The sequence below is a fragment of the Wasmannia auropunctata genome, unplaced genomic scaffold (assembly GCF_000956235.1).
Source record: "Wasmannia auropunctata unplaced genomic scaffold, wasmannia.A_1.0 LD336101.1, whole genome shotgun sequence".
Taxonomy (NCBI): domain Eukaryota; kingdom Metazoa; phylum Arthropoda; class Insecta; order Hymenoptera; family Formicidae; genus Wasmannia; species Wasmannia auropunctata.
Genome location: NW_012026789.1, coordinates 5078796 through 5092609, shown reverse-complemented (window position 1 = coordinate 5092609; position 13814 = coordinate 5078796). Strand labels below are relative to the sequence as shown.

General features: G+C 41.2%; 1 protein-coding gene across 8 annotated transcripts in view; it reads right to left on the bottom strand.

Annotated features, from left to right (window-relative positions):
- The window catches only part of LOC105460273 (disks large homolog 4), a 305292-nt gene extending 291886 nt beyond the window's left edge, over positions 1-13406 (bottom strand). For 4 of the 8 annotated variants that reach the window (XM_011706733.1, XM_011706750.1, XM_011706741.1 and 1 more), the window contains exon 1: positions 11502-13403. In XM_011706733.1, coding sequence (XP_011705035.1) covers positions 11502-11928 — 427 coding nt within the window. In that variant the 5' untranslated portion in view covers positions 11929-13403. Of the gene's footprint in view, positions 1-11501 lie in introns of all 8 variants that reach the window. The other 4 variants (XM_011706708.1, XM_011706727.1, XM_011706715.1 and 1 more) reach the window with 3 other exon arrangements.
- Between the last annotated feature and the right edge of the window lie 408 nt (positions 13407-13814).

Sequence of the window (13814 nt, the reverse complement as noted above, 5' to 3'; positions counted from 1 at the left end):
TCTCTCTCTCTCTCTCTCTCTTCGTTTCGTTTCAACCGAGCGTACGATGCTTACGAGGCACAGTGACACAGCTGCCATTACTCTTAAATGAGTAACTGCCTTCTCATTTATTATGGACTGACATGTAAACATAGCAAAATTAATTAGTACATCCTTGTTTATTTTGGTTTGGACGCGCTGCATTTTGCTTGCGTTATTCGCAACTTGGTTTCGAGAATAAAACTATGCGGAGAAATAATGCAATAAATGTGCAAATACTGAGACGAACAATATATCATGCATCAAACCTTCTTCGACATATATGATCGATTCAAAGAATGAATGTATCAATCAAATATTGACTTGTACTTTTTATGTTATTATTTTTCTTATTATACATTTAATTAATTTTAACTTAATTTGTACACAAAATTGATAACTTTGTAACAGATTAATTAAAATTTTTATAAGCTTCCAAAGGAAGATAATTATTTCACGAGCATGAATATCCTTCGCAAGTGTATGTATCCCTTTTTATGATCACGTATAATATTATGTCTTCCTCGAAAGGATTTACCCGCACACATATTAATTTTCAACTTCATATTCTTCCTCTCGAGTAAAGAAGTAGTCGCACGGAAGAATATTTTCTACTAGAGAGTTTACACACACACACACACACACACACACACACATATATATATATAAAAGATTTTTGCATATATATGTGCGCACATAGTCTTTCGTGGCTGTACGAGGAACGATAACACGAGGGTAATTCATTTTTAATCCCCGTTTGTCCCGCGCGACGGACAGGATGCACGCGCGCTTGTTTATTTCTGACTTTCATCGAGTTTGCTAAATGATGCGTCGAGATTATTGCATCTCGCACGTTCGCGAGTAATTAATTAATCGCGATAATCCCAGAAAAAGGGGAATTTGGGAAAAAAGAGGACGTGATTTTGCGCGACGAGAGAAAGGATTGGTGGGACATGAAACAAAATATATTACACAGTGTATGTAACGCGAAGTCGAAAAAATCGAATGCGAAGAATGCTCGACCTTTTCGCCGCAGAAGACGGCATACGAAAAAAAAAACTAAAAATTACATATGTTTACTTGTACTTTTCGCAGAGCTCATTATTTAGCGCTTGATGCCTTTGAACTTTTGCGAATGGATCGCGAAATCGAGGCATGTCAACGGAATTATGCAACGGTTAATCTCCGAGGGCTCTCCCTCGTTCAAGAGTTCTCTTCCGAAAATGATCAAGTTTCACACAGCCGATGAAGTACATTGGACAAGATAAATGGCGGACGTCGTGCAGGGGCAGTGGTGTCTGAAGGTCGGTTGCGCCGAAGCAATTTATCAAATCTTTCATATATTTATTATCGGGCCCGGCTATGGGCATCGGTCGGTCGGCCGCCCAGGCTGACGCTGATAATCGGTTTAAGCTAACGACACGAAGATGAATTCGCTATCGCGGTGGACGCAGCTTTCTAATTACTCCCCGGAAATTATGCTCGTCGTGATTAAATGGATGCAACATTAATACTTCATTGAATTTTTCCTTGATAATTCGACCGTCAGTACCGCCCCGTCCCAACTGCGTCTTCCAATTTCCAATAAATTTTTAATTGATCTCAAGTTGCAAGAACAGTTCGTTTCTTTCGTATCGTATTTTATCGATTAGAACAAAAATAAAGAGATAATGCAATAATTTTGAATACAATATCACAGCAGTTTGACGATTAATGTTTTTCGACAAGCAAATTACCTGTCAACGGATTTGACGAAGTAATTTGGAAGAAACTGGGGAATCATAAATCAAGTTTGGAGTTAACAGCATACAACATAGAACACATAAAAGTTTTGCATTTCCGCGGGAGATGTATTATACCGTAAAATATCCGTGCGTGCGCGCGAAACTGCAATATTACAATATTAAGATAAAGATAAATTTTAATAGTCTCTAAAATAGCAATCTCATTTTAAATGAAACGATCCGTGCAATCAATCAAAAAAAGCTACAGGAAATTCATAACGAAAGAGAGGAGGGGTGGAGAGAGAGAGAGAGAGAGAGATATTTCTGTCAACGTCATATACTCTCAGATTGACATAATTACGTGCATAATTCCCGAGGGACCGCCCCACAGGAAGTCGAGTTCTCGCAAGAGTCATAACGTATAATAATAGCTACTTAATCGCGAGAAATCGAGTTTCCTACGTGACATCGCAAGTCGGGCTTGGTGCACGAGCACCTCCGAGACGGCGCCCGCGCCGTCAGAAACGCTGCCATTGTTGCCCGCTACGCACAGTGCCGAGGTATTGTGCAAGAAATTTCATTGTACCGACCGGGGTAGGTTTTCCTCGATGTGAAAGGTAGAGAGAGAAAGAGCGAAAGACAGAGAAAGTGGGTGAAGGAAGGGGCGAGGACGAGAGAGAAAGAGGAGGAGAGAGGGAATCGTATCGCGCTATACTTCTACTATTGTCTATGAGCATTGTTGCCAGGGCGCAAGTAGGATGAACACGATTCCCCCATCTATCGTGCGTTGATTTCAGCGCGATACGTTTTTCGGTTAGCGATTCCCGCAATTTATACCGTCAAAACTTCCGTGGCTCCGAACAATTTTATTTTTCGCAACGTGGAACGAGATGATTAAAAAAAAAATTGGGGATGGCGGGGGAGGGAGGGGACAGAAGAATTCGGGACATCGACACGCCGCGATAGAGAATGCCGATTATTTTGCTAGTTGATGGATCGCCTCTCGTCGTCGTCTGCGGCAGCGGACGTGTTATGAGTTAGACGCGAGTTAGCGATCGCGCGTGCCGATCGGGTGGCTGACGGATGCATTATTGCGTTTAGGGGAATGCCAGAAACGCATCGGGGGGACGTGGCCGCATCCCGCCGGGTGTATAGACGCGATCCTAACGGGAACATTTGTGGGATTGCTCGACTTCGTTTCTTCGAATCCCGGGACGGCCGAGCTCCACGGATGCATTCGTAGCTTTCGTCGTTGATTGCGATTCGCGATCCAGCCATTCTTGCGCCGTCTCGTACACAGAGATGGATGAAAGAGAGAGAGAGAGAGAGAATTCTGAGGTGCGGCGCAGTATAACGCCTGCACCGTCTCGCTCGCAGGTGCAAAGTGAAATAAAGCAAAGCGTCGCTTGAATGCAAGAGAACGATTGCTTAAGGTAATTAATAACTTGCAATAATGTCTCACTACGATTGTGTTCAATAGAGAAAATTTCGAGAAAAAATTGTACTCATGAAATATATGAAGCATTAATACTCGCGTCTCTCATCAGTATAATTATACGAGTTGCGGTATTGCAGTGTACTTACATTTCGTTGCATTATCTCCTTGCATTATCCTGCACACCGCGTGGCATAATGTTTTACATTGTTAATACATCTGCAGACACGGCGTGGCGAGAATAAAAGTGTAACGAAAGGACGCGGGAGAATGAATGTTATTTCATTACGCGCCTTTGTTTGAACTTGTACACAGTCTAACGGTATCTCTTTAAATCGGAAATATTAACTTTGTTTTCAAGTCCAAGATGAAAAAGGCGCAGTGCGATAGAGCATTTCGTTTTCGAGTAATAAAGTGAGAACGATACAATCTGCTTCATTTTCATCCCTCATGAGAAATTGGTGTAATACGATCCTTTCATATTCTGCCGATTAACATTCAACATCTTTAGGCAAGTAATTACTAAACTATGTCACGTTCATATAACGTCTGTTTATACGTTGTTAAGCGCGATATTGCTTGGAATCACGGCGAACGATTATTGCTGGAACTATCATACTCGTGACCTTCATATGAAAACACCAGCATCTTCATTAGCGCTAATTATCCATTCAGTCGACAGAGCGACGTCGTTCATGCGAGCGTAATATTGCGCTGGAATTTGCAGACGCCGAAAGGCAAATTTGGTTGTACATACCCAAATTAATATGACACGTCGAAATTGTTATGCGGGTGTGGATAATTAGCCGCATTCCATTTTGCTGTATATATTATATCTCCGTGAATTATTTCCGCTAAATTCATGTGAATTTTGCACGTGCGTTTATCTCTATTATCATATAATACGTGTATACGCCAGTTTATAGTAACAGTAAGAAATGAAACTTCCTAAACAAACTCATTATGACGTTCTGCTTAAAGTTGTTATCAATAACATCTGCATTTAGAGCAGAAGACGGTATACGAGAAAGATTTGCGACAAAGGAGATTGTTCGTTATAATGGCGCGTGGAAGTAGTCTTTAGGTCTTGCGATGTTCGACAAGACAGGACGAATTTGCTCGCGAAAGTGACGGCAGCGTCGAACAAGCGCCACTAATTGCTTTGTAGAGAGAGGGAGAAAGAGAAAGAGAGAGAGAGAGAGAGAGAGAGAGAGAGAGAGAGAGGGGGGGAGGGAGGAAGGGAGAGAGAGAAGAGAGTAAGTTAATTGGCGTAGTTAGTTTCGTAAGGGGCGAAACTCAGAAGTGAATAGAGCTCACTGTACGTGTACGATGTGGTGAAATATAGGACTCCCCCGCATCTCCTATCGTCTTTCATCGACCATTAAATTCTTTCATCGGCTTTGAATCGATTTTTCCTTAACGAAAATTTTATCCGATACCCCTCTATCTTTGCCGAGCTTATATATATATTTTACGATATCGAATATCTCTCAGTATCTTCAAGCCTTGAGTTTGAATTTCAGAAAACTTAAAATTAAAATCCTAATTAGGATAAACTTAGGAAGTGGCTCTCTAAATTCATTCTCAATTAGTTCCAATTCTATTGAGAGATATGTCACGACCTTCCAATAATTTTATAAAGAAGCAAGCAAATTTTAACGAAAAACTTTGATAAAGAAAACAAGATAATAATGGCATACATAAAATGCGCTATATATACATTGCAGAGAGATCTATACGCAGTACTGTACAAGAGGCCCGATTTTTCGTATCGTATGAGAAATACGAAAACATTTTTCGGAATAATTCGAAATTTATAAACATTAGCGAATTGTTTTTTTCGTATTTTTTGCAACAAAATTGTGATATTTTAATAGAATGTAAAATTCATTAAAAAGAGAGCCTACTATTTATCTATGTGTTATGCGCAGCGTAATTAAATGTGTAGGTATGTAAGATTTAATTAATTTCGAAAAGGACACAGCGGCTTTTTCTATGTAATTAAAATATAGTTTCGACATGCAGTAACAACAGAAACAAATGTAATTATATTAATATGTTGACTAATATGTACGACTTCCCGCTTTTAGATTCACCCATGACAACTTTAATTTTCAAAATGCATTTCTAGAATCCACGAGACGTGACGACTAAACACGGACATCTCGCAAGAAAATTTTACGAAGCGGTCTGATTGAGGCCGAGCGAGAACTGTCGGATGTAAAATTATAACTTTTGAAGCAGAGATCTTCCGCGAATAATCGATCGGGGAGTAGCTCGAAAATTGCTTTTCACGACGAAGCTTTTTTCGACCATCTACCGCGCATTTAATCGTAACAGCAACGAATAATAGTCACGCTTAATGCTCTCTGAAAGTTTTTAGAGAGCGATTTTAGAAGTACCTGCAATTCAGTCGCGGAATTGTAGGAACAACTATTACCGCGAATATTAATGTTCGTATACGAATGGAGAAACGGATTATATAGGAATATCATGATAAACAGTGCATAAATAATATTTAAATAATTTACTTCGAAATAATTTACGCGCGCGCACACACACGCCAGATTTTCGAGGTTTCGCTTGTTGGAGAAAAAATGCGAAGAAATGTTTCATCCGGTATATATACCGTCAGATACGTAATTAAAATTTTATTGCAAATTTACAAACAGCGAAAAATAATATTTCCTTACTGACGATCATTTTAAATCCGTTGCAAGCAGAATATCCTCGTCTCTCCCCGTGTACAATATACACGAAGAACTTTAAATATCTCGTTGGAATACGAAATAACGGTGAAAATTAAAACTGAGACAAACGTTTGAAATTGGCGCAGCCTTTGTCCTTTGACTATGATGGCACTGAAATAGCTTTTCCAGCTTTCCCAGCTTTTCCCAGATATTTCGATTATGTTCGTTGAATATCTTTCGCAACAAGGTTATTTTTTGATGACAAATACTGGTACATTGATAGACGTATGATCGATCACGTTTTCAGTTGCACTATCTTCTCTGATGTTTTAATTTTTCTCATTAATACCTACATATGTTTCATTGCTCACTTCAAATGATTAATTTTTTGATCGAAGCTACTGTAAGAACGTTTAAATTTGGATCAATTTCTATGTTTTATAATTAATGAATAGTGTTAATGAATAGTAAAGAGTATATTATTATTTCGCAGAGGATTGTGAAATTCCCTTTTAATATAACATGTCACGTACGCAGAGCGCGCGTTGAGCGGCTTCAAGAACGGACTTATTAATTATACTCATTAGTACAGCATAGTGACGGGCGCTGGTTCGCCTAACTACCTTTATTTTCACGAAATTACAGCATGTCGCGGAATATATATTCTGAATATATACATATATTCAGAATTACGAAAAGGCGTACCGCTTTTGTCTGTCACAATCGCTTAATAGCATCTAATTGGCTCGAATCTTTTTCAAGCAAAGTTTTACTTCGGCATTCCCGAAATGAAGCTTCCATCAAAGAGGATTACGTTGAGGCTTGATGGACGACTATTTTATTACAATATAAATATATTCAAGAAGCCGAAGTTTTTCACTGTCTTTCATAATGCTCCTCTCGAATTACCATGTTACAATTTTGATCTGGAAGAAAGGTAATAAACTCAAAGTGCAATCGACTCCGCGATTTCACGTATCGTCTGAATTATTTTCAGTTAGCAGAGAGCCTTGTATATATCTGGACGGAAAAATTGCGTCCCGGGGCAGAATGCGCCCGGCGTTATTATCGCGAAAGTCCGAAACTTTTTTCGATCTTCCTTCCTCTACTTTCTCAACCGGTTCTTCCGTTCCATTTTATCTAACCCCTCTGCGTCCCCGCGGGACAGCTGCAGGCGGGATGGAAGATAATAAACTCGAAACAATACGGCGGCCGCCGTTCGCAACACAACACGAACATGCTTTCAGCTTTAAAGTGCGATACCGCTGAGTCGCCGTTATACCGCCGTGCGCGCGGGGAAAACTATTTCATAACTAGGTCGTACGTGATACATACGTGTATACGTGTGCGTGTGTTGGTGTCAGTACTGTCAGTGTTGGGCCACGGACCGCCACACGGCGTGAGATAAAGAAAGAAAGAGGAGACAATCCGGCGGGCAAGAGAGGCCCTCTCTCTTCTCTCCTCACCTGCCGCTCTATCCGGAAAAGCTTTGCGGATTTCAGTTACACACGTCGCGGTGTAACTGGCACGCATGCAAAAGCGCGGCTTTGCCGGCGCGGCGCGACACGCGAGCGAGATGATTATTCAGGGATAAAAAATTTACTGAGCCGCTCTCCGGCTCATCTGTTTTAGCTCCGGTAAAACACACACACACACGCACACACACACACACACACACGCGCGCGCGCGCGCGCGCGCGCGCACATCCAGTATGCCTTCCTTTCTCCTCTTCTCGCGACGACGAATAACGAAACTGCATTCGCAGCGTGCGTGTAAAGTACGTTTTCAATCAACTTAATCAATATGTATTATCTTCCAAGTTCCTAGAATTAAATGAGTTTTCAGTTCAGATCCTTCTTTTACACCTTAATAATTAAGTATGTATTAATTGTCCTCAGCTCGTTTTACTAGGAGTGCTCATGTAACAATCTATTAGGAGTCTACATATAGTCGAGCATAAATTAATCCTGTTATTGTAGGCTAAAGCCGCGAGCACAGACTTTTGCATAATGCTGCATAACGCATAAGACATAATGCATAACAAAATCAACCAATTAGAGTCCTTCATTTCAGGGGCTTTCTACAATAAGCCGTTAGTCACTACTCATATCATACTAACTAAGAATTGACCAATCATAGTCGAATATTTTTCTTACATTCAACTGTGATTGGTCAATTCTTATACGATTTACGGCTTACGATCTGACATACGACGTATTGTAGACAGCCCTTCATACTTTGATTGGCTGATTCTCATATGCTTTATGTCTTGTGCGTTATGCAGCGTTATGCAAAAAGTCTGTGCTCCCGCTTTAAAGTTGACTCCCACTCGAATACTGACATTAAGTAACTCTCGTCACCGTCATGCGTCTGTTAATGCACGTACTTGAAAGACTAACGCTTGCTAAGCCTCAGCTGTGCAGTGTTAAGAACGATCGCTACAATAACCGAAAACGACTCGTTCATCCGTTAAACTCCGTCTTGCGCGGTAACATATGTTAGCATCTCGCATGCTGCCTCACAGCGTTTTCCGGTTCAAGACTACCGTGATGAAAAGTTTGATATTTGCCACTCACGATTCAAAACGCAAGATGACGATCGGAAAGTTGCTGAACTTTAAACAGCTGTTATTTTTATAAAACGTGAAATTAATTAAATATTATGTAACAGAAAAAACTAACACACAACATCCTGCTTTGGCTCATAGCCCTTTATTTTTTACTGATTTATTATATATTGAGCTACATTCTCTATTTAGAAAAAACTTGTTTTTATTAGTAGAAATATTAGGAACTGAGGTGATATTTTTCGAAATAAATTCTTTACAGATTTGGAGGAAGGGGATTCTTAAGGTGCCTTTTCATGCTGACGCTTGACGCTTATTTTTAGCGTCAAAATTACGTAATCATAGTTGGCTTGCACGAAAAGCGGCAACATCAAGTTTAATGTCAATCGTATCATTCGTATCAAATATTCAGAACAAAATAACAGCCTTTGACGCTGAAGCTGAGAAAATCCAGTTTCTTTTTTTATGCTAACGTCAAAGTCGAAGTCTCGTGACTACCAAAAATTCAATATATTAATTTCTTTACTGTTTACGTCTTACTGTTTAAGTTTTTCTGTGTGTCATGGCTCTAACGCTAAAACGAGCGTCACATGAATTCGCACCTTTATAGATGCTTCTTAACATAAAATAATATTAAATTGTTCGTCAATTTAATTAGTTGCAGGTATATTTTGGCTTTATGGAAAAGGATTGTGTTTCAAGATCGACAAAATTGCGGCGCGCAATCTATATAGAGTTGGATATTGTAACAATTATAAAAACTTTGCGCAACAATTATTGCACCGATTCCCATTAGCCTACGATATCACAATTGTGGATTATTTCTGAGAATTTTTTAATCAATCTAAAATTAAATAAATATTGCTATAAACTTGTAAAAATAAATATTATAAGAAAAGGTAAAAATTTAAATTTAGCTAATTGTTATATTGCTATAATGATATATAATAATATGTATTCTTGAAATAATTATTTAAACTTGCATAATAATCCAGATGCTTCTGAAAATTATGAAATACAATTTCTAAGTAACATTAATAATTGTTTACATTAGTAATTGTAATTGTATCTTCAAAGAACTCCAAGTAAATTTCATTCATAAAAATGTTTGCCAAGATCTTGTGAAGATGGTTCCCATTTGTGACACGAGTCAATAAGTGTTCTATTTTTGTTATTCATTGAATGTCAAGAAGAATAGAACGACATTTATATCGACTTATGTCACTGAATGGGAAGCATTCTAAATATACATTACTGAGCCATGCAATCAACTAAAAAAGTTTCAGATTTATTATATTTACTTTCACAAGATGCGTACACGGAAAGAACGATTTTGTTGAAAGGTAAAGGTCTAAAAATTGTGCTAAATACAGATCTGAAAATAATTTTTTGTTAAATTACCAAAATAATTGTTGGAATGTTAAAACTGATAAGCATTGCTGTAAAACGTTTTGATATTCTGACAATCATTGTGATTTTCCAATAAAATTATTTTTATTATTGAATAAAAATTATTTTCAGATCTGGATCCAGGAAAATTGTTCTTTCCGTGTAGATATATACTTTTTATATTATATATTCTTAAAATGATAATTTCCTTTATGGAGTAGTGTTTAATTTATTTAATTTTGTCTGCATTTATAACGAAGTAACCTGCTGTTAATTTTAGCCATTTCCCGATTGTCATTCCGTACATCATCATCATCATCATCATCATCGGTTCTGACATATCGAGGTCGATTCTTCGCGCTTTCGCGAACATTTAGACGAACAGGAAGGGACGCAGCCTCGCGGTGACCGCGGAACAATAATAGCGTCGCATAAAAGCCGCGTCGCGTAACAAACTCCGCAACTCGCCATAATGCAGTCGCGGTCGGCAGATGAAGGGCGTTGATAAATACAATACAACGGCGTTCGTTGGCAGCTCCCTTTATGCGCGAATCTCACGACGAACGGAAGTTCCACTCGATTTTCCAACGGACATTATCGCAGCGGTGGCGCGCGCCGATCGGACTGCACTACTTTTTATAAGTCTTTTTTATTATCCGCACAATACTGCTCTAAAATGCACGAGCGCGCGCCATCCATCACTGTCTCATCGATAATGTTTCCTAACGAGCAAGCGCTCCGCGTTTTGGCTGCATCACGACACGTACTCGGCAAAGTTTTCTTATGCTCTTGCAATATGCCGGGGCCGCATTACCGTAGCAAGATCGAAAAACGGAAGTGCAAGAACTTTCTGAATTTATGGCGGAGAAGCGACTGGAATCGAAGTAGGTCGTGCTCGAGGCTAGTCCACGAGAAACAAGAGTAAGCGCGCGAAACAAGCGCTCCACTCGTGCGCTCGACGTGTTGTGACAATTGTATGTCGATAATTTCCGCCGTACATTACGCTGCAACCCGTTTTGCATTTAACGGCACTTCGTATCGCGGAGTTATTTAACATTTAGTCGTGTTTCTCAAGCTATCGGGAACGCGCGCGCGCAAGAGAGTTGCGTCAGGTTCGTTTCTTTCTCCTTTTCGAAACGATTTTCTCTTATTATCGCGCGCCGGTGTTTTCCGCGATACGAACAATAGAAGTCACGCACCGCCGACTGTATTCCATACAATTTCTGCAAAAGTTCCGTGTCTTTACTTCCATTCCGTTCCCCACGGGGGAGGGGGGCGAAACTTTTCCACGGAGCTTACATTCGAGCGCTTGACGATAGACTTTCAAGAGGACATTCGAAAAGCGCGTATTAACAAAAGGTAAGCATAATATACGCGGCTGATAGCTTGAAGTCAAAGGCTCGAAACTTCTTTGTTTCGTACAACGCGAAACTACGACTGCGTTCGCTTTATAGCGCTGACAGCATCATTTTATTCTCGTTGTTTATCAAATATCAAACAAGGACAATTGATGTTCACAAGCTATAAACGCCAAATTGCAGCCGAACGCAGCCTACATCTTACAAATTTTAACTTTTCAATATCAATACATTATATAACGCATTAACTCAACGTATGTCAAAAATGAGCCTGACAACAGAAGTAACTGGTAAAGAGACACATATGAAGAAACACACTACCTTCTTTCGCCTGAACGTATCCGTGCACTTCGCAGTAACTTCCAGCCGGGCCAGCCGCTCCAGGAGTATCCAACGTGAAGAGGGTGTTGGCGGACGAGCTGACGCCGTCGTCGGACATCGTCTGCAGCAAGCTGGTAGCCTGCGACAGGGGAGTACGTTGCTGCTGATGATGCTGGTGATGATGATGATGGTGCTGCTGCTGTTGCTGTTGCTGCTGCAGCTGCACCTGCTGCTGATGCTGTTGCTGCTGCTGTGCGAGCATCTCCTCGTGCCGACATTTCGAGCAACGACGCATCTCAGAGCGGACGCGCAGCAGCCAAACCATGCCGAAAAGCGCCATAGCAACCTCGAGACCCGCTGACCTCGATGGGTGCTTCATGCTCGCGGGGTCAAGGTCATCGAGGCTCCGGGAGCCAGCGCGACACATATCACCGACTTCGGCGCGGATTTGTCCACCTCTCTTCCTTTCTTTCTACACTTTCTTCCTCCCTCCCCTCTCTTTAACGTGCCCGCCTACTTTTCATAGAATCTGTAATTAAGCAATCGTGGAACGACGAGTGCCGATGCCTTTCTTAAATTGTGTCATCGACATTATTCTCGTGTTTCTCTTTCGCTCTCGCGATATACAGACTGAGGCTCTGGATTGGCAGTGGATCGTTCTTGATTATGCTCGAAGAAATTATTTCGATTAGAACTGAATCAGAAGCTTGTCTAATTTCGTAGCCCGTTGAATACTAACGATTATCACTTGATTCTCAAAAGGGATCGATGTTCGCATTGGTATAGCCTCCAATTTGTCGCGTAATATCCTCTTTCCCGACGTAATCTCAAGATTCCAATCGTAGTGTTGACGTCGCCACGCTCCAGCGAGGTAATTTAATTCGTTCGTTACGAAACAATCGGAACCAATCGGAACAGTCGGACGATCTCGTTCACATCTCGTTGGCTTTACTCTTTCCGACGATTTTATCCGGTTGAAATTAAGATCCCTGTTCTGCGAGTGTCTCGTCGCAGCTAGAGACAGCGCGGCGCTTCATATCTTTCGTAGACGATTCGTCGGGATGAGCACGTCCCGCAATTACGGACAAAGGATATCCAATAAAACGTGCGCGGCCAGAAATTGCACGATTCTTCTTTCTCCCGTCGTTTCTCAGACACGATAAAGCTCGACTTACGGATGACCGAAAAATGAGCACATGATGGGCAAGGCACCGTTCTTCTTGAAGGCTGCTCGAAGTGTCTGAGCGATGAATTTGATACCGACGTTCGGAAAAGTTGGAATTTTACGTCTTTGCGATGAAGGAACTGTCTCTTATGTCATTTTATAAATCCTTCGAAACTTAAAGATTCGAAATCATCGAATAATTTCAAAAAGATCCGTATAAACAAAGAGAAAGCCAGTGCCTTCTGTTCAATAATTTTTTCTGCGAATTGAAATGTTAAACAACCGATATCGAATATTCTATCTACTTGCGATTTATTCGTTCTTTAATAGACGCTATCAATTAGGCAGCAGTTATCCGATCAGAAGGAAAATAGCTGGCAATTTCCTAATTTACAATCCGCTCTCCTTTCCCGCGGAGCGAGAGAGAATTCTTGAAGCTCGGGGCTCGGGGAAAATACCGGAGCGAATCAACCAAGGCACCAGTTCTTTCGAGTATCGACGACGAGGAGGATGAAGATGATCGATACCGGCCTTAATACGGAAGGAAGCTAAGCGCGATTGGTCCCGGGCGCACTTCGACGACGATGATACTTTTATAAAAGTACAAAAGACGTCCGTCTCCGAGTGGTCGAGAGCGTAGATCCTCCCATATTTCCCAGGGACTATCCCGTGATCATCGTCCGTTTCCAGGTCGTGGCTACGCCTCGCTCCTCCTCGATTTTCAGTGACCGAGCTCCGTCCCTAGATGTCGTCTCCGGCGATTTCTACTGTCCCTTCTTTCCCCGTTCCTTCTTCCGTTCCTTCTTCCGTTAGACTCTTCGTGGTCCATCGAGCTACGTGATGCTGACGTGCCCCCCTCTCTCGCTTTCTCTTTCACTCTCTCTATCTTTTGACTGCGCCGCACTGAAAACGCGATTCCGTCCCATCGGGACGCGTACTTCCGAACGTGCGGTTGTGTCACCCCTCACGCATGAGTGAATTTCGCTCGGCGTTCATCCCCGATTGACGGGAAAGCGGGAGGACAGACGCGGGGATGGGAGAGCGTTCAATATAGCGACCAACTTACCCTTTCTTCCGTACCTTCTTCGCTCTCTACGCGATTACGTGGTATCTGGCGAGTGAAGGGTAGCTTCTCGGCCGTGCGTAAT